The sequence below is a fragment of the Nasonia vitripennis genome, chromosome 3 (assembly GCF_009193385.2).
Source record: "Nasonia vitripennis strain AsymCx chromosome 3, Nvit_psr_1.1, whole genome shotgun sequence".
In the NCBI taxonomy this organism is placed as follows: Eukaryota; Metazoa; Arthropoda; class Insecta; order Hymenoptera; family Pteromalidae; genus Nasonia; species Nasonia vitripennis.
This window is the reverse complement of record NC_045759.1, coordinates 15,429,769-15,451,293: the sequence shown is the minus strand read 5'-3', so window position 1 is coordinate 15,451,293 and position 21,525 is coordinate 15,429,769. Positions and strand designations below refer to the sequence as shown.

Sequence of the window (21,525 nt, the reverse complement as noted above, 5' to 3'; positions counted from 1 at the left end):
GTGGCGCGAAGGTCCTTTCGTACTTCCTTCATCAGTATTTATCGAGTGCACTGCATATCGTCGCTCCTTACGAAGACTAGCACAGTTAAAATTTTCAAACGAAAACTAGCACAACTCACGATTTGCCACGAAGAGTAGCACAGTTCAGAAATGCGGTCAAGAGTGGCACAACTCGCGACTTTATATTACTTAAAATGTGAGTATTTTACGTTTTTATTGGGTTATTTCGTTGGTTAAGTTCATGAAAACCTTGGACAAAGACAGACAAACCTTAAAGTTTAAAAAGATTTCGAAAATTTTAGAAGGTTTCTAAAAAAAGTGAATAATTTAAAAAAAATATTTCTAAAAAATTACTGTATTTGTGAAAACAATTTTAAATTCGGTAAAAAGTTGTAAATTGTGAATATTTAAAAATGTTCATTCGGGACAGTTTCGCAAAAACCGGGAAATTTTTACAGAAATTCGTTGTTTAAGTTGTGAGAAAGTTTGAGTTGTGCTAGCCTTCGCGGGAAATTTTGAGTTGTACTAGTCTAGCGTGCGTGAAATGAGTTGTGCTACTTATGACGGGAATTTTTAACAGTGCTACTCTTCGTAGGGAGCGACGATATATAGCGGTGTGCCATTGATGTAACATGAATAAAAATAAATTAAACTTTAGAATTGGAATAATCGACGAGCATATTTTAACGTTGTTTATTATACCGACGTTTCCAAAGAATATATCATTTCTTTTCAGGACATCGATAAAAACACGCGAGAGAACTTCGGTGTCACATAAAAGTCACAAGTAGACTTGTCCAGGGAAGAAGACAAGACAAGACTGTCGATATTACATTTAGCATTAGAGTCCTTGATTATTTAAAATAAATTGAGCATGTGGGATAAGACGAGTAGAAATACAAGCTTTATGGATGAGCGAATGAAAAAAAAATAGAGGAGACCTTTGCATTTTGTATAGCAATTTAGAAAGTTCTAGCGAACTGTGCGTTACGGATGCATACTATTCCACCGTTGAAAACAACTAGACCACACCCTGTTTCCTTTCTCGAAAAGCCTTGCTTTATACAGCTGCTGCATAAAGCGAATTGAACTTCGATCGCATAATTTTTTCATAGCGATCTTTGTGAAGCTTCGCACACCAGATGCCTTGATCATCACCATCAAGTCGCGATGCATTTTTGACTCGTTAATGGACAGCATTTAGATCTAGACCATGAATTGGAAAATAGCGAACAAAAATTTTCCAAGTAGAAATTAGATTTGAAAAAGTTGAACGGGATAAATTTTATAATTTAAAAATTAATTTGTTTACTTTTAACATTAGTGATTGAGCTTTGTCAATTTCACATACAAATATAGGGATAAAATAAAACGAGCACATATTTATGTTTTTCTTTTATTATAAGCACGCGTCACTTAGCGAACAATCATGCTGATCAAAATAAACGACAGAAGCTTCGGAAATAAAAACGCTTAAAGATAATTAAAAACTTACAATTTACTACTATTTAATTTTACAGTAACATTTACATATAGTAATATAGGCCTTGACAAGATTTAAAAAAAGTCGGGATAATGGAACGTATACATTCGATTTTTTTCCTTCAATTTCAATTACACGCACTTTTAACAGACTCTTAATCGACCAAAACAATAATTTCTCGCGTTTCGCGCTATACAACACAAAGTATACAGGCGGAACGCCACATCAATGCTACTAGAAAACGTCGGTGGTTCTACACCTTACTCCTCGCGTATCATCCGTACGGCAAGATAGAAGGGAAATCCTCTCTCGAGCTCGGCAAAATAATAAACACAGCTCCTATCCCTAATCACTACTAGATAATTACAAATCCGTTGCGTCACGCGACTGCGTCTCCAGCATCGACAATAATCAATCCAGCGATAAAATATACACGCGACGCAACGACTTTGCTCTCCAGCTGCTGCTGTTGTGCGGTGTATACTTGCACTCGTGTGTCCCGCGTGAGAGTGAAAGTACGCGAATGCACGCGAGCTACACGACACGGCGATAATTTCGCACCGCGAGCTCGAGAGAGAAGGAGACAGAGAGAGATAGAGAGAGAGAGAGAGAGAGAGAGAGAGAGAGAGAGAGAGAGAGAGAGAGAGAGAGATTGGAAGAAAGAGATTATAAAACTCCCGCCTTAAGTATGCGTTTGTTGATATGTTGTATGTATTATGTACTAGACTCGATAATCCCGTAAATAGAAAAAGTAGAGAGAGAGAGAGAGAGAGAGAGAGACGGATAGGGGGAGGCACGGAAATTTCAAACGCCCTGTGCGTGTCTTCCTTTTACATACTGTTATGTGGTTCGTTTATCGAGTGGCGACACAACTGATAGTCAAGTAAAAGGAAGACAAAGAGGATTTATTTCTCTCCTCGGCGTCGATCTGTGAATTTTTCGATTTCTGCGACGACGCTTCTTACGGACAAGCAGCCGCGTATCGGGGGATCTTGTGTTTATAGGCAGGCTTTGCGACATCCTTCTCGTCTTTACATCAGTGTCGCAGTATGACTTCTCTTTAAGGGTACTGTTTATCTGCAAAAAGAATCGATGCGTTAAAGTTACCGCAATGGAAGCAATATTATATTACAAAGTCTCATGCGAAGTTAAATAAAATACTCACCCCTAAAGGACTCGAACTGAGCGCTTAGTAGTAGCCGAAGCTGATGTCGTGAAGTGGCGCAGAGCCACCCGCTGGCAGGGCGTAATCCCTAGCGAGTTGATCGAGGATACCGCCACCGCCGCTACGGGCCTGAGGCTGGGGTCGTGGCTGGTGTTCCTGGACGGGGGCGGGTCCGAACTGCACTGGTCCGTTCTTGTAGTTGTTCCGGGATGCAACAGGCTGGTCGTCGTAGAGCTGCTGCTGGATCAGCTGGGACTGGAGAGCGGCGTTGAGGTGTGCGGGCCTCTGGGGCTCGGCTGGGGTGAAGATTGGCTGGGCTGGCTTGGGAGCTAAACGAGGCTGCTGGGCCGAAGCGTAGATAGCTTGGGTGTGCTGCTGCTGCGTCTGGTACTGCGGCGTGTACTGGGGCTGGTAAGCTTGGGGAGCTTGGCGAACCGGGGCTGGCGTTGGCCTATGAGATAGACCACCTTGCCTGGTTAATGTGAATAATTTTGGTGCGATTAAAAAAAAATGAAAAAAAATGTGTTGTGCATGGTTATTTTTAGTAAATTACTGATGGGGATTGGGTAATGGTTGTGAGAAAAATTATGATTATACCAGATTCATAGTGGTGATATTAATTATAATTGGTATAAGATGGTATAAGTTGGTATAAGATCAGTTATAAGGAAACGCGGTTCCATATTCTCTCCGAGCCATGAGAACGTTCTCGTATACTTTTCCGGAAACCACTTTAGTTTATGCTATTGTATTATATACGTGGAAATTTAATAACTAATCAATTCCTAATTACCCGTTGCATAATGAGCCGCAGCCGATTAAGATCGGTTACAGTAAACCGTTCGACTGTAGAATATTGAATTACCTGGCAGGAGCAGGTCTGGCGATGGGCTGCTGGTACTGCTGCTGCTGTTCCTGGTAATCCGCGTACCTGGCAGCTTCCAGAGCCTCCTTGCTGGTGGTCTCATCGACCAGAGTCGGGGGAGCTACGGTGATACCCTCACCGGACGGTTGGAAACCGTACTGGTCAGCTCCGTACTCGACCACGCGGACCTTGCCACCGTCGTCGACGAAACCGTACTTGCCCTTTACCTCGCCGTTGGCTTGCTTGGTCTCGATCTGCAATTGCAATCAATCTTTCAATTCCATTCCTCGAATAAGTTCGACTTGCCCCCAAATAAATCCGCGTTAATTCCCTAATGAATAAATCAACCGAATTAAGATCAAGCTAGATTTAGTATTGTAAAGTATTGCGCATGCGCGTAAAAAAGATCCGGTAAGTGGATTCCACTTAATTTCATTACATCCATTACTTTATATCACTGCCGTGCAGCGAAGAGAGTGAGAAAAAAACCAGCTTGATAAACCAGCGAGAGCCCCGGCGGGCAACCGAAAAAAACCAGACCATCGGTCGCGACGGCCATACAAGACCTGCCCGCGCGTGAGCGAGCGAAAGAAAGTAAGTGCAGCAGAGTATCCTTTGCGCAATACCTTAAAGGAGCCATCGGCGCCCTCGAAGCCATAAGTGTAGGAGCCGTCCTCGTTGTGCCTGTTGATCTGCTTGAGGATGGCGACGGGCGTCGGTTTGGGCGCGGCTGGTTGCTGGCGTTGTTGAGCTGCCGGCGCCGAGTTGTAGCTACGGGGCGTCGGGCTGTGAACCGGTCGCTGTGCTTGCGGCTCGTTCTCGTAGTCGGCGTACACCTCGCCGTTGATGTAATTGCCGTCCTCTTGATAACGCTGACTCGCAGCCAGTGTCGCCAGAAGCAGCGTTACCGCGAGCTGTGGGTTAACGACGATTCGTTGCAATTAGTGCACGATGGTATACGATTGAGATGGATGTGACTTCGGGGCAGGTTTTTTTCGGGCCACGTTGCCGATTTTCAAATTACGGAGCGAAAGCTCTCGAGTCGATTATACACCGGGAGAGAATTAAATAATTTTCAGCGTTTTCGTATAATTGTTCTCAAGGTGGCAAGACAGATAAATTGCACAAGATTTTTCAGTAGATTGCTAATTGGTGCTGCAGCGCAGTGCACGTGTGTGCATGCGGGGACTTTCACCGCTTATGAATCGGCTTGTTCGTTCGAACTATAGCGCGGAATTCCCTTAAAAGAGAATGTGCACCGCGAATTTGGCCCTGAAAGCGCAACCTTTCTCATATTGCATAAGACGCGCGGGAGAGCGCGCAAGATAATGGCCGCGGCTCTGAATCTCATTGGAACAATCGCAAAATTATAGCTCGATACGCGAATTAAAACTGCATAAAGATTTAACTTGGAAAAAAATGAACACAACTTTACCATAACCTATGCATACCGCTTCCTCGCATAACCTACCATTTCCCTGAAAATCCCACTTCCTAATAAACGCTGCTCTCCTCGTAATCCGTGCAATATCTCAGCGAGCTTCGATTGCTCCTCCGATCGTCCAGCAACCGCACCCTAAACGACGGCTGTTGCTGCTCCTCTTCCTCTTCCTCGTAATACGATCTAGCTCTCGCGTTGTCTAGGTTCTCGAAACAGAGTCCGCGAATACCCTTGAGCACGACGTAAAAAAGCAGCAGCTGCACCGTATTCGATAGTATCTTAGAGGGCGAGACAAGGCCCAGCAGCATATCGACCGACTGCTCCACCCGGCAAAAATCCGAGAACATTTCAATTTTGCGTTTTACAACCGATTCACCAGGCGATTTTTACGCGAGAAGCGCGACGCTTCTCTCACAACACACTTTGTAAGCCGAGCGCGTGTTTTTTGAACGAGAGGAGGAAAACATTGAGGTACGTTTCACGCGAGCGCGAGTCTTTTGTTTCAGGTAGCCGTGATCATGCATGTAGTTTTTGGTGTATACGAGTGTGACATCGTATAAGTATAGGTTGCGCCATCGAGGCTTTATTTATAGCCGCGTGGCTTTTTTGAACTTTTTTTGCACCGAGGTGATTTTGAGATATCGCAACGCGCGCGCGCGCCTGGATTAAATTGATTGCTCCGATACTTACAGCTTTAATGAATTCTGCTGTTGTTATAGCTCTGTTGCGATTCGTTTAATTTTCTCAGTAGTTCACGAGACTTTTTGTTTATGAGGAGAATGGAAGTGGGAACTATTCGAGTAGTCGTTTTGCTAGTTGTTTTTATTGTAGTCCAGAGTTGTTACAAAACTTTTGAGCGCCGAATGATTAGAAGCAAGGGTTTAATTTTAATAAAAAATTATGCAACAGGATAAAGAGTGCACTGAAAATGTTGAAAAAAGTAACTGAATTGAAGTTATGCGGGAACTGTATTAATTTAATGTTGGGTTATAACCCTATCATTTGATGTCTTATTAATCAAGAATTATTTTCTGAATTTATAAAGTATATTGTCGTTAATGTATAGCTAGTAATTTTAAGTATAGAGTACCTATAATATTTACAGATATTTATTGTTTAACGTTTCAAAAGCCATCTTCATGCATAATGTTTATCTAGTTAACATGCTGATCATTAACTTCTGAATTCTATTCTTCCACAAAAGATTATTTCATGCCACTAAAGATCTGGCTAATTTATGCTGCCTCCGCTACTTATGGATGTCGTACATTTATTATTCGTAAATTCTGAAATTTCCTTAAGTTATGCAAGCTCAAATTGAAACAATGTGCAATAGATGCTACTTTATGGCTTGGTAATTCTGGAACACCGAGAGAGTACAGAAACAATATGTATATTAAATTTGAATTCACCGAAGCAACGGGAATTTAAAAGTGGACTGAACCACTTAGAGGAAAATAAAATTTGATTACCTCTTCTTGCAAAAGATACTCTTTTTTTGCCCTGATGCTATACATAAGCTCATAATGCAATATCGAAAGAGAAAAATACGTATTATAATGCACACGTTTAGCATAAGCTATACCTAAATAAACTGTTTCAGAACGTTTCTTTCCAGCCGAGAACTTGGAATTCCTTCATTGTCTCGTGTATTTTGTTAGTCTAACACAAGAGCCCAATGACTAAACCGACTTTCAGGTATGTCACAACGAATTGACATTGTGGGCGAAAGAAAGTGAAAAAAAGGCCTCGTTCATAAAAACGTCACACGTTACAAAAGTGTCTGAGCTAATCTGAGGCACGTATACAGGTGTAACATCTAAACTCCGTGACCGCAAGGACACGAAATTGTTTTGAGACCTGCCAAATGTACCATCGATACAACGGCTTACCATATAAATCATATACCGCAGTATCATATTAAAAAAAAAGCAGCTATACTAAATCCATTCGCCCATCCATAACAGTTCGACCGAACCTCCGAATTAGAAACTACAAGCTGTTACCGCACACTCGCATCCATAATCCAGTGCATTCCCGATGCACAGTCAGTTGCGGCGCGTTCCATCGGCCGCGAGTCACGCATTAACGAGCGCACGTCTGTTATCCTATGAATATGCTTAGTGAAAAGCGGCCGCATATAAACAGACTCGCCTTCCGTGACGTACATGTACTTTTACCGGAACCGCAACCTCTCGGTGCACACGTGTGCACTATAGAGAGCTGTGTCCATACATCGAATGGTTTCTCTATATGCACCGCACGAGCTTTCGATAATACACTCACATGCATAGCTTACGTGTAAGCATGTGTAGCACATACTTCCTGATCGCGTTCCTTGGCTTCTCTTTTTTTTCTCGGCGATCCGGTTTAATAGTAACGTTTGGCAATTATGATTCGTAAGGTTGCGTGCGTGCGCGCGAGTGTATAGCGTGTATACGCGATTTGGTTCCGTGAAAACTGTCTCGCGTTGCGTAACCATCTGTGGCTAAGGTTCTTGGTTGAGGCGGCAGCCGATAAAAGTTTGATTAATGTCTCGTGTGTCCCGCGCCTATTTTTCCTATTTTGCTTTCTTATATTCGTTCGGTTTCTGTCGCGTGATACCGTACACGCGTTTACGCACGGGATGATGTATGTTCATTAATAGTGTGTGTATGTGTGTCTCGTGCGGTGACTCTACGAGCGTGAAGTATGGCTTTACGCGTTCTTATTTATTACGTAAGTTATGCAACCGTGGTAGTAAGTTTATTTTAGTCGTACTGCTTGTGATAGTTGTCGGGTGAGCGAACGCTGGCGTGAGAAGTGGATTTCCGCGAGTGGGAGGAATTAAGTAAGGCTTGGATTGATCGGCCTGATTTGAATAGTATCGCTATCGGTAATACGTTGTTTCCGGATGTGTTGTTTGATTTATCACGAGAATTAGTCGACTGTAACAGCTACATTTATTCGCGTGCAATTTCTGTACTTTTGCGCGATCGGTATTGGATCGGTAAATCAAAGTAAGCCATGTGGGATTTTATAATCGGGAGCTTAATAATAGGTTTACTAAGTGAACGTTCATTAATTAAGCCGATAATTTGAGACGTTGTGTAATCTGTTTACTGTGGCTAATGATGTTCGCGAGAAACATTATGAATCAATTACGTCGATGGGAAGATCTATAATGATCACTCTTAATAAAATGGATTACAAAAGATCCGAGTAACTTATATGGTAAGTGAAAAGAACGATTCAACTAGCAAACATCAGTTCACTAACAAGAACAGCTTTTCTCTAGCAACCGATTGCCATCAGTGTTACCCTACAACGACGTCTATATACCCATCACGCGCAAAATGAAAAATCCCTCCTCTCCACAGCCATAAAGCTCCGAGAGTATATTATCACTGTTATATGCAAATCACCACGAAGCACGTGTCACACTCGTGTAAAATCCGCACTCTACGTACCGTTCCGAGGGTGCGCATCTTCTCAGCAATATGGTCTTCTAAATCTCCCAAAAGAAAGTCACTCCTCTCCTGTCGGCGAAAGCACCGAAATCCCAGATGAACAGCGCACTCGACGAGGATCCCGATCAAATCCTCTTATCTCAGCTGCGGGTCGCGCTGCGCGTGTGTGTATGCGTGCGAGTAGGCAGGAGCGAGGCTAGAGTATCGGCCTCGCCGCGATCTGGGGCCCTCATATACCTTAGCGGGGATTGCCCCCGTCATCCCCTCTACCTCGTCTCTTTGCAGCTCAGCTGCTGCATCCCCTACACGCGCGCCCGGACTTTCACTGTCTGTTCTCTTCGCTCCCTCTCTCTTGCTCCTGATTGCAGCCGGCGCTACCTGGCCGCATGCGATATATCGAAGCGGTTGAAGGCTTTGGCTGTACGGCACCTTGCGCGCTATCCCCTAAATGCAATTAAAAGGTGGAGAACGGACGTCTGCGCATGCGCTTCGGACCTTGGCGCGAGGTACGAATGCGAACTTGAGGTTGAGGCCCACGTGAGAGCTGGACTCGTGGACAGTTGGTGATGATGAGTGGCGAGAGTGAAGTAGTCGTTGGTTATTGTAAATCAGCTGTATTATAAAAGTTGTTGATGTAGAACAGTTTGATTATTTATCTGCCAAGATGAGCCAAGTGTGTTGATTAAAATAGACGAAAGTACACGAATACTAAGATTGATTTACATTCCTATATTTATTTCAATTATTTCCGTAATTCTCATCATTTGAATTCGTTCCCACAGATTTAAATCAGACATGCGATTTAAAAAATAACGAGTGAACTAATGGTTTCTAGAAGAAATTTTAAATTATAATACGACTAGATTGTACGGAAATCGGAATAGAGTTTACACGAAATTCGTTGGAACTCGTGCAGTTACATTGCGGTATATTTATACTAACTTTCAGGTATTCGGTCTAACAAAAATGTCACACGCTCCGTTCATTTGCTGACCGGTTTTCCCTGATTTAAAAATGGCACGGCTCTCGATTAACAATTATGTAATTTTCCGACTTAATGGTTCTTTTAACTTCGAAGGGAATTGTCTCGCAGTTTTAAATATTATTTCGTTTTTAAAGAGAATGTGCATAACTGCATGTTATACCGAACCTTTTTTAAAGTGGATTCATCAGAAAATAATTATTTTTCATCAATAAGTTAATGAAAAATTATACATTGCACATACAATTAAAATATTGTTTTCGAGAACATTGAAGCGATCAATCAAGGAGTTGGTCAGACAATAACTCTTGATAATGACAGTGCAATCATTTGTAATAATAAGGAACATACTTTCATGATAAAATATAAAATCAAGGATGAATAGATTAGAAAGTGAGAATGGAATAGAATGCTCCTCCAGTAGAAGATGAAACATTAGTAGGTAAAACTACGTGATTCTATTTAAACGATGACGAAATTATCGGGTTACAATTGCAATTCGACCATCGTATAATGCCGATTCAGACAGGGACGTGAACTACTTATCATAAGTGGACATTCATCTTTTTTATGTAGGGTATAAGAGATATTCAATTGATATAATTACAGGGAAATTGTTACATAAATATTATGAAACATTAACAATGCGTACTTACGACCATTTTTAGCATTAAAATTACATCATGACCCTTCTCGACGTCAACTCTCACCGTATTATGATAATTTACGAGAGGAACACACGACGTGACATTTTCGATGCTCCAAATAACATAATGACAATAATGATGAAGTAATAAGGGGTAATAAATTTTAGTGCGAAAATTCCGCTCGTACGTTACAGGCGAAAAATAAATAAAAATGAATCACGATTACCAGTGCATAGTGCAGCTCTGACCGAACGGGAGCAAAAAAGTCAAAAACGCCGAAGCATTGCAAAACTCCGACACATTCCTCATTAAATCTACGCGTGCGCGCGAAGGAACACGCCGGTACATATCGCCAAAAAAGCTGTTGATTTTCTCGACATACGCACCTGTAACACCTCTAATTACGAGCCGCGGTGTAAAACGTTACCGGTCAGCTGTTGGGCGTTTATTTTGTTTTGCAAGTCAAATACACCAAGTTTAAATCGCTCTAGGCTCTTTGCTATGTACTCGCTCGCATTGAAAACTTTTGCGAAAATTTAAGAGGCTGCGAGGAAAGAAATTGTGGGTATGGCTGAGCTTTTGTTTCGACAAGAAGTTACATCTTGTGCGCCTGCTCTAAGACGGAAACGTTGTCATAACTGTTTGTTTGGTGTGAAAAGAAAAGAAATGTTTATATTACGTCAGTTATACTTAACGATTGAAAATAAATGAGAAATGAAAGAAGGAATATTCAAAAATTTACTGTACGTATAATTCAATAATGACAGCTTTTTCAAAATTTCTAAGCGAAAGTCCAAGCCGCAACTACATCAGCCGGCCAAAAACATTTCCTCGAAGTAAAAATATCCTGCGAGTAGCGGAAAAAGGAATTAAAAGTCTAAAAATTTTAAGTGGACCTCTCGCGTAACGATATTACTTTCCTCGCTCTCCTTTTCTCTTCTTTTAACTCTCCGTACCGACAGCGCCGCTCGCCTCCGCAAGTCGCACACTCATTATACCTGCGACTAAATCGCCGATCGGTTGCACCCACACACCGACACTTCTTCCCCGTTATAAGCGCGCATTGAAATCGAAATACCGATCCATAGAGAGCCACACACACACACATTGTCCCTCTCACACTCCCTCGTCTCTCGGCATTTGTCCCGGTTGTTATAGGTGTGGGCAGCTGACTTCCGAGCGCATGTAAGAATCGTTAGACTGGCGAACATAACCTTTATATAATAATTCCGAGCCGTTAAAACTGGTCCATTCTCACTCTCTGCGGCCGCGATATCTTTCACTCAACGGCGGCGATGATCTCTTTATGTTTTCTTTTTTATGTGTTGGTTTTTTTTCAGCGTCGCTAATGTGAGAGATGTAACGAACTCGTCGACTCACGTGCACCGCGCAGAGGTAAAACCCGATATCCCGGGGCGAGCGATGCCCAGTGGATTATAACGAGAAGCTCGCGGGGAGAGCTGATTCGGCATTTTTACGTGTCAGGTGTGTACACGTGCGGATGAAAGAGACAGGTGGGTTATAATCTCTATTGAATTAATAAATTTCGGCGATTGGACATGTGCTTTATGTAATTCGTGGGTTTGCGCAAGTTGACCGTTGGAAAGCTGCGATGTTTATTATAGATCTGGAGAAAAGAGATTTGGTGCGGGTGCGGGAATCCTGTTTACCGAATAGTTGTAGTACCTGGATTTCACATTTTTGATAAATCACGATTTTTATTGATTTTGTTGTTTGACTCGGGTCGGCGTTAGAAGGGAAACTGGAATTTTAGGAGAAATAATTAGGGAACTAGTTACCGGCAAAAAGTTGTAAAATGAAGTAGTTTGATATAAAAGTAGTTTTCCCTGTATAAGGCGCCTCGTTCTATCAAAAAATTAAACAAAAGTATTGCTTTACCCGGTTTACGAACAAGTGCACGTTATTGAATGTTGTTGATATTTTGCAAGAAAGTTCTAGTTTACATATTTTTCTAACTATTATATTCTTCTTTTTGTAACGACTTCGGCGCAGTAATTGCGATAAAAAATCTTTGTAAGCTGCATTATAATTTATGGTACGAACACTTATACGATGTATTGAACTTTCTAAACTATTTTGCCTCGTTTACTGCGGAATATCTTCACATACGCTGAATAGCATTACTGACATCGACTAAATTGCATTCCTCTAAATCATTGTTAACCAGGCGAAATATTACTAACGAAATTCCATAGTCTATTTACAGTCATGTATAGCAAATTTTGGTTACATAATCCCCTCAAAGAGATCAAATTACACGACATTGTCATATTTCTTCACACGTAACCTTATTAAAAAGTGAGGCATTTAGATGTGTCCTACAATTTTGAGATTAGTTATTTACTGTACGAAGCTCAGCTTAAAACACTGTAACCAACACCAAACACTTCCTCTAGTCGAACGCAAGAATACTCAGTATGCATTTAAACAATCATTTGCATCAATCTTGAAATTAAACTCAAAAAAATGTTCATCTGACGTACAAGTATATATATATATATATATATATATATATATATATATATATATCAAACGATCGATCAGCTTTCGGTTTCTCTGCTCTACGCGCGTTGATAACATCGCATACCAATCCTACTAGTTTGCTTCCAGGCTGCTCGTTCCGTTTCACGTCGATCGTGCAACAAACCTCCAAGAGCAGACTCTCGCTCTCGTTTCTCGGTCTGCGGCCAGCATAGGAAATGTGGAAACCAGCGGCTTCTCTCTTTCTCGATGGATAACGTCAATCGTCGTATAGTCGTGCGTGTTCCAGCAAACGCTAATGCGTTGACACCAAGATCGACGTGTCCAAAGAGTGACTTGAACGTGTGACGTACTTGTGGATGCAATTAGTGGAAAGTGTTTCATTTGATACGGTTATTAGGAATCGAAATTTTATAAATCAGAGTGTTAGCAAGGCTTCGTATTCGCGGGACTTTAATTAATACGTAAAAGCGATGAACTTTCATTATATCCTAATCCAAAAATACGCACAAGTGAATCAGTAGATAAATGTCGAGATTGCCCAGACACTCCAGTTCCTCATAGTATTGTGCGTTTCACGACTATACAAAAAATTCATTGTGCTCTGAAAATCTCTTTAAAAAGAAGAAAAGAAACGTTGCAAGCAAAAAGAGCATTCCTGACATCCAGTCCGCCCAATAATACACAATTCTTCCGATTTATACTGATAATGATCTACCTATAATCACGATCCCATGCGAGTACACAGCAATGCAGCAAAAAAAATCGAATAGACAGACGATGAATGATACAGCGACGAGAGAGGCGTGGAAAGTGTCGGGGAATGCAGGGCGCGGGTTTTCTTCGCGAGCGGGAAAGAGGAAACGGGAAGTACACACTGCGTGCGCTGACACGCGAATACTAATGACGACGAATGGGAACTTTCAAGGCTGTAAAGTCTGCAACGTGTCGACCTCATGGTCTGTACGTACACTCGCTGGTATTGGAAAAGCGCACGTGAAGCGTATATTCCACGCGCGATAAATCGGCGTATGCTACGTTTAGACCCGATGAATTTTACGCAATGTTGTGATTTCCGCGCTTCGAAACGTGCACGCGCGCGAAGGATAAGGTGAACGTGCTATAATGGTGGGTCTATTTTATGGCTTGGCTTTTTTTTAAATTTATGATGGCAGACGAGACGGGGGTTTAAAGTGACGTTATCCTCAAAAAATATAAATATTTTATACTAAACCGAATTATACAAGTTAAATTTCAACCAATCATAGATGATATCACTGGCTTGATAAACAACAGATTTTCTAAACTTATGACGCAAACAGTATAATCATGAAATTAAAATATAAATAACAGGAGACTGAGAGTTAGTACTACTATCAATATCAGAAAATGTTCATCTCGTACCTAACGCCACTTTTAAGTAATAAAAGGAATATAAGAACAATTCATTTTTAGCGAGCACCAGCCACCGAAGCACAAGTTATTGCTTTTTAATCAACAAGCCAGTTGTTATGACATGTTAATTGCTTGTAACGAAGCTAATTATCTGCCAAAGATAATTAATAATTTTTTGCTGCTTCTATTATTCCTGTCTTACATTGCTGTTTTTTGCATGATTAAATTCGTTGAACATGAGTAAGTTTGATTTCCTGTTATGATGATTGTGACTAGTTTGTTAGTTTTTGTGTAAAGATAATTGTATGTACATGTAAGGTTTTTTAAGGTAAGTATCACGTAAAATTATAATTGTATAATTCGTAGTCTTCTATACTAACTTTATGATGATGGCGCGCGATGTCAAGTTAGAACTTTGAAATAGGAGCTCTTGAATTGAGGCATAATTTTAAAACAATACGTTAATAAAGTGAATAAATAATCGTAAAATTAAATAATTCAGAAATCATGCAGCTATTCCTTACAACGAATCTTATAATGACTCATCCAAGTCGTACACCTTCAGACTGAAATATGCCTCGAATTAAAGAAAATATTGTTGTGGACCTTGAAACATATCAGACGGTCATGAGATGCAACACTGAGGATTCGTGAAATAAGAGCAAAAATAAAAGGGATGCAGACAAGGACAAGTTCGGAGAATCGATTTCCAATTAAAATATAACCTCGAATGGTTATAAGTAATAATTATAAAGAACATATTATATTGGGCTTCAATTACTTAACCAAATTACAATTCTATAACTAATGCAATGCACTATAAAAAATATGATCACCAGAAGACTTTTAATTTGCATGACGCATCTTAATTATTCTCCCACAAGATCTAAAACTAGATGCGTATAAGACCCACTCTACGCAAAAGTAATCCTAAAACCAAAACGCACGCGCCGACGGACCGACGCGACAACTCGGCCTTGCGTCGTTATTTCATCGAGAAAATGGTGAAAGTCAATCGCCGCTGTTCCGACATTATGTCATTGTACGGATTTCGAGCGTCCACGCGTGTATCTGCAATAGGCACACACGCCCATGTTTTTCTTTTATAAAATCACCGCGTCGACCTTGCGAAATTCGGTCAGCGCTCCGGTTTCTATCGATCCAATCTCCTTCGCATCGGCTCATTACAAAATTAAGATTTTTCTGAACGAGTCACATACGATATCGCTTACACACGTGGTATTAGTCCTGCAGATATCCTTGAATGCTCGACGCATCTGATACATACGTGAATTGTGTGTATTACCGTTACGAAAGGTTTACCCTCGAACGATAATGCAGCCTCTCAGATCAAGCAAATTATTCGAAATTCGTGATTGTAGGATTTTTTATGAGTCTGCATATAATAAGTGCGAAATTATTACGACTTAAATAAGAAGTTTTACGAAGCGTCTGAGCGTTGAGACTTCTCAGCGTGCGATTCTTTCTATAGTTTTGTGGTGTTATTATCGCCCGAAAGAATTTTATGAATCGAGTAAATAAGCTGCTTGGATAAGTGTACAATCCGAAGTTACGCAATGCGGCTATCTCGTTTAACGGTTATTACGGGCATAATTTTTAAAAATTATGATTTTAGGTTAACTTGTTTATAAAAATTTAATTTATTGAAAACAACAGTATATTAAGTATCCTGATTCAAGGTTCGTCCGATGCGCACTCGGTTGGTAGACTGGTGCGATGACTTTTTTCAAAGTTAAAGCATTTGCATCATCGCAATGTTAAAAACCTGTGATTCTTCGCTTACGTACATGGATTGGTTCACGCTCGATATAGGCGCGAGATGAAGATCCAACGTTTCGAGGGCCCACTTATCTCTTAATTTATAGCCAATAAGGTGCCAAGTGCATTAATCGTTGAGAAACATCGACGAATAATGGTCGTATCCACTATTTTGATCGTAAATTTGAATCATTAAATATGTGACGCATAAAATACACGGCATTGTATCTTTGCATCAGGTTACATTTCTCACGAAGTTATGAAAAGCCACGCATACGCAGTTTCCGGTCGCGGCGCTTATATTTTCAGCATTACTGTGCGTTATCATATGTGTTCTCGAGCTCCAGACAATTTGATATGCCGAGTTATGTAAGATTTTCGGGACGAAAAGCTCTCGCCGAAAATAGAGCAAATTTTGCTTTTCGCCCGGGTGAAAGATTTACGCGTTCGTGCGCCCACGAAATTAAAACAATCGAGACAACGCACCGATCATGTAAATTTCTCTCCCATATCCGCACTTTCATCGACGACTTTTACCGCACCGAGCGACCTGTGAAATATTTATGGATGTGACGTCGCATTCACCACGTGTACGCAGTGTGTTACGTGTATGTAACACCAATCGTATAGCGATACCATTATAATATATCGCCTATTGGAATAATCCCAGATAAGGGTATAGATTATATTTGCCAGTCTTTCCAGCAGTGTATATGTTACACTAACGGAACAGAAAGGATCAAGACGTACGTAACAAAGCTCTTATGGCGCGAAATTCAAATGACGAAATTTCATCGAAAAGTGTCGAGAAATTTCCACCTGCATTATCGTCACGTGAAGTTACTGCTCGCATATAAAAAGGATCATCTCGACATAAAAGAGGGACAGACGTCGAGATGCCACGAACATATAAAATTCACGCGTGTAGCAGCGGGTGCATTGTTCGCGGCAAAACGGTATGCAAGGTCTCTCCGCGTCTTTCTCCGCGTATACGCGCATGTATATAGAAACGCAGAGCGCGAAACGCAAAGTGGCCACGCGAAGAAAAGGTCCTGCGCCTTTCACGCGTCCATTGCGGGTTATATACTTGTAGATGCATGTGCATTACCCGACTGCGTGTTGAGCGCAAAAACTATGATTAAACGTGCTGGTCAAGTTTAAAACGTTATGGTTACGTTACTGTTATTTTGAACGGTACGCATGAATGATGTTTTTTTTTTAATTTACTTTTAGTTATACGTTTTGAATATCCTACTACGTAATTTATTTGTAACAAAACTTATTACGTATTTAGCACAAAATGCACATATCCTCGTTTGGTCACGCTTTTTGCGACGCCTCTGCGCTAACAGGGTTTACACGACAGGGGTCTTTATGCAACTGCAAACACTACACTACACACGTACGACAATGGAAAGCAGGAAAGTCGATAAGGCAGCCGTGACATTTGCTTGCGCGATACGTTCGGATTAGCTGTACAATCCATCTCGAAGTGCAAAGTGACGCCCTCTCGTCAATCGATGCGGCTATAACCGTTCGCGAATTTACACGCCGGCTCTGTAGAAACGTGCTGCTGTTTGACATGTAACCGTCGTTACGCCACTTTCTACTTTTTACGCGGCTACCTCTGCATGTATACCGATGGGCGTAACGACACGTCTCCGACTTCCTAATATCGTCTGCGAACGAGAGAATATGACTAATTTTGGTCTTGTTTCGCTTCTTTCTTTTGCGCGTCTGATCGATTTCGAAGATTACGTAAAAATTCAATTTTGTAAAATAAATAGTGGACTGCGTGCGTAATCCATTTGATGCTTTTTTGTTTCGCTCGCTGCGCGGCAAAGTTTTGCATACCTGCACCGAGGTGAAAAGAGAAATGAATAGTAATGCCGTTTTATTGCATAAGGAGCAAAAATTATGTAATTTCGAAATTAGACCAAAATAGCCCAGTGGCTTAATCCACTTAAAATTAATCGAACACGGTGATGCAATGTTGATAGTGGTCGTGTTCTCTGAATATCTAAGTGGTCCTTTTCTTTTCTCTGGATTGTCCCACGCATAATGATGCAAATGAGAAGATTATTCACTTTTGTAGCACCTCAGGCTTAGTTCACGACTCGGAGCTATCAATCAGAATTTTGATTGTGTATAAATAACCGAATTCGTAATCCGAAGAACCGAATCCGAAGTATAAATTACAATTTTAATTCTTCAAACCACCATCAGTTCGGCTGGTGATCTTAACGATGCCGTATATGAGCAAGCTCTAATCACGCGTGACCCAAATTTTCCGCGAGCCTGATTATAGCCGCGATCAAACATGCAATGTTGTAAATTACAACTTTCTAATCAAACATAATACTTTGTATTCGCATGACTCGCTATCGCCGAAGAAACAACAAACGTTACGCCGAGTATAGACACGGTATTCGCGTCTAGCCACAATCGCAGACCAGAGGATAGAAACAAGAAGCTGTATAATTGCGACTGATTTGTAATAAAATACGTTTTAGGCCGATTTATGGCTCCCCAAAAATTCGTACAAATACACGCACAGGCCGATGACGATGAGGTTCACTTATACGACGCTACTCAAGATTTATGGAAATCCAATACACGCGTGTTTCCTGCCCACGCCACAACTGACACCGCGGCACGCACACGATCAGTCGATTTCCCTGTCTGTACATTTCGCAAACAATCGTATCTAAAGGCTCTCCTTCTCTCATCGAGAAGAGGGAAGAATCTCAGGGATTCGGTTCGCGGCCTCGTTCTCGCTTTTTTCCTCGCAATTTCACCAACGCCGGCTCTGAATGATAAAAGGATGAAAGTGCCGTTTGTCAAGGCTCGCGATAGATTGTCTGCGAAGTCCCAGACATAAAGCGCTCTCTGGCGACGTGTGTACACCACGCCTCGCGCGAGAATGCCCGCGTGCCTAAATTATCATACTATGCGCGAAGGAACGACGTCGCAACGGCGTCGATGACCAGAGCAACGGCCACGTGGCGGTATATGGAGAATTGCAGAATAAAACGGTCTCTCGTGGGTTTCAGATGCTTGATGATGGAGCGATTTCTAATGAGATGCATTTTACGCGCGGATGAATGAAATATTCATGAGTACGGATCGGCTAGACACGCTGATTATGCAATGCAGTGTGCTCGAGTTTGCTGTTGTATGAGGAAGTGAATTGTGCGAATTTTTGTCACAGGTGTGAGCTTTTTGTGTAGTTTAGAGTTGATTCGATATTTTAAAATTTACAACTTCAGGTAAAATTATAGTTTTCGGTGCAGTTAGTTTGCATGATTATTGGTGAAGAATATTTATGTGTATATACATCGATTTTTAGATTTTATTTACCTTAATAGCCTTAGATAATTTGTTTACGCGAGAGTAAATTCTCGTGTTGCATTCTTGTGAACCGTATTAATCGATTGATGTTTCCAGTGTAAACAGGAAACACGCTAATTATCATCGTGTATCGAAAAATTATCGGACATGTACTTTAGAACACATCATTTTCGTTTTTCGTGATTTTATTGTAAACTTGCATCACTTTCCAAACCTCAATTTATAAACATGATGTCAAATTCTATAATATCATGATGCATCAAATTTAAAGAAAGTAATCTAAGGCAAGTAAAATGTGAGTGAAATGTCAGTGACTCGATACGATTTTATCACAAAAAAATTTGAATAACGTAACGGAAGTAAAATAGTATCACGTCATTGGTCGAGAATTTAGTTCCGTGAAAACTATGTATATGCATTTCAGCCCATAGAGACATACACCGAGCAATTATGAAATTATGTAAATACATCTCTTAATGTTCAATCGACACGTTCAACTGCTGCACGTATACTACGACTACCGTTCAACGTTTTTAAATTTCACACGCATATTTACGTGAAAGTAGATTTTCAACTTTCATGCGTTGCATTGATTCGGGCAGGTGACATTTTTTCCGTGGCAGTATGACAGTACCAGCGAGATACAAAGTTTTGTAATTATATATCATCAAGGTAGGAAAATATAGCGGAAGCTTATAGATACGATACCCCATCATAAAAATCATCGTTGCGGTCTTTTGACAATAAAAAAAAAACAAAAATCACGTGGAACCCTAGTATAATTATTTGAAAATCCTACAACTTCAAAAAATATTTATCTTCGAAAACATCAATCAAATCATTCGTACCTCAGTATTCATCGTCCAAGCGACGTCCAGAAACTTATACTCTCGTTTTCCTACAAACATTATTGTGAAAGGTACAGAGCGCCGCAGCCGGGCGGTGGTCCGTGACTAGAGTCCGCAAAGCTGCGTTATGAGTGATAAACCTATTCGGCGGATACCCGAGCACTCCGGTCTCTGGATGAAAGATCGAAAGGAACGAAAGAGTCTGCAGTCCAGCAACTGCTGCCACACGACCTCTAGCCACTTTTCTCAGTCCGCCTCGCTGCGTGACATTGCAATGCACGCGTATGCCAATGCACCAGAGAGGGTAAAAATCGTTTTCATGATACGTGCACGAAAAAGGCCACTTTCCATGCATGTAAAATGAATCGAAAATCGAGTTTTTCTTAGCAGCGGGAAAAAACTACTCCCTTGGGAGAAAAAAAAACTTAAAAAAAATAGTTTTTTCCTCACTAAGCAGCCTATCCGATGGATGTGTGTCTATATAAGTATTTTCGAAATTTTCAAAATTTTCAATTATTGTTTTACTTTGAAAAGTCCTCGAATTTCCCATTCCTTTCATATACATGATAAGAGGCCTATTCGTGCACTTATGATAAAAAGAACGGTGTGCAACAAGGGGGAGTGGCTTTTTCAGACTCGGGTGATGTTTTCTCGCTAGAAAAAGCCAACTTTCCCCCCTGGTTGCATAATATACTATTTTTTTACGTAGGTGCCGAGATCGAGATTTCGTGGAAGGAAGTAGTTTGAATTTTTCAATGTATCGACGGTTGGATAACTGATGGAAAGCGGAATTGCTGTGAGTACTGGGCCTACGATCTGCTGCTTCTCTTGGTATAATGCAATGAAAACATCTGGTTGCAGAAGCCGAATCTCGTTGCGTTAGCTTTGTTTTGGTCGCGAGAATTAGGTAATAATAGCGTTTGTCTGGTTTGGTTTTGATAGGAATTCTCGTAACTCTACATACTTTTTACAATCCTGTAATGATTCGATATCGTTGCAGCGGAGAAAAGCTCGCACGATGATCAACGGTAATCAAGTCTTCCACAAATACGACTAATTATAAAAAAGCTTCAATCCTATCACTTTTACACAAAAGAGCATCAACGCAATCCCAACAAACGCGCAACACGAAAAATAACAAGGACAATGGGTACTAAACTCCTATCTTCCAAGATCCATATTCCAATCAGCGAAAAAAAAATCCGCCAAAAGGCGAACAGCTCCGCGGAATTGCGCAACCAGCCGGCGAATTATGCATCTCGACTTTAGGAAAAAAAATCCGGCCATTCTTCCGCAAGTGGATATAACCACACAGCTCGCTGCATCTAACAATGCGCGGAGACAATGCGCGACAGACGCGAGGGAGAATGTCTCGACGCGAGGAGCGAGAATTGACTTTTATAGGAACGGACACGCGGCCAAAGTATATACAACTGAAATTCCAGGGTGTGGTCGCGTCCGCCTGTATAGTAGTCTAGCACCTTCTCTTTGTGGTCTGCAGAATGATTGGCCACTGCTTGATAGTTATATATACATATGAGACGCGTTTTACTTGTTCTTTCAATGGGAGCAGGATGTCTTTGAAGGTAGTCCGGTCAACGTGGCGAGGCAAGGTCGC

General features: G+C 41.1%; 1 protein-coding gene and 1 non-coding gene across 5 annotated transcripts; one reads left to right on the top strand and one right to left on the bottom strand.

The window, feature by feature from the left end:
• Positions 1-1,478: 1,478 nt before the first annotated feature.
• LOC100679417 (mediator of RNA polymerase II transcription subunit 15) lies at positions 1,479-8,586 on the bottom strand. Of its 4 annotated transcripts, none has more exons than XM_008218467.3 (5): positions 8,404-8,586; positions 4,140-4,427; positions 3,514-3,767; positions 2,649-3,120; positions 1,479-2,560 (listed from the first exon to the last, which is right to left on the bottom strand). In XM_008218467.3, exons 1-4 carry the CDS (start codon positions 8,419-8,421, stop codon positions 2,673-2,675), a joined length of 1,008 nt encoding a protein of 335 aa, XP_008216689.1. In that variant the 5' UTR covers positions 8,422-8,586; the 3' UTR covers positions 1,479-2,560; positions 2,649-2,672. The 4 variants fall into 4 exon arrangements, with proteins under 4 accessions (XP_008216689.1, XP_008216691.1, XP_008216690.1 ...); XM_008218469.2 differs by having other exon boundaries at positions 2,649-3,099; positions 8,404-8,581; XM_008218468.4 differs by lacking the exon at positions 8,404-8,586 and adding an exon at positions 4,985-5,448.
• A 2,579-nt stretch (positions 8,587-11,165) lies between these two features.
• On the top strand, positions 11,166-13,715 carry LOC100680541. Its single transcript, XR_513107.2, has 3 exons — positions 11,166-11,217; positions 11,373-11,546; positions 12,664-13,715. It is a non-coding gene; the product is annotated as an uncharacterized LOC100680541 (transcript).
• The last annotated feature ends 7,810 nt before the right edge of the window (positions 13,716-21,525 follow it).

Coding starts and splice junctions, on each gene's coding strand:
- LOC100679417 (XM_008218467.3), bottom strand. Junction 3,768..4,139: donor GCGCCGATGGCTCCTTTAAG/GTATTGCGCAAA, acceptor TTGCAATTGCAG/ATCGAGACCAAGCAAGCCAA. Junction 3,121..3,513: donor GCCAGACCTGCTCCTGCCAG/GTAATTCAATAT, acceptor CACATTAACCAG/GCAAGGTGGTCTATCTCATA.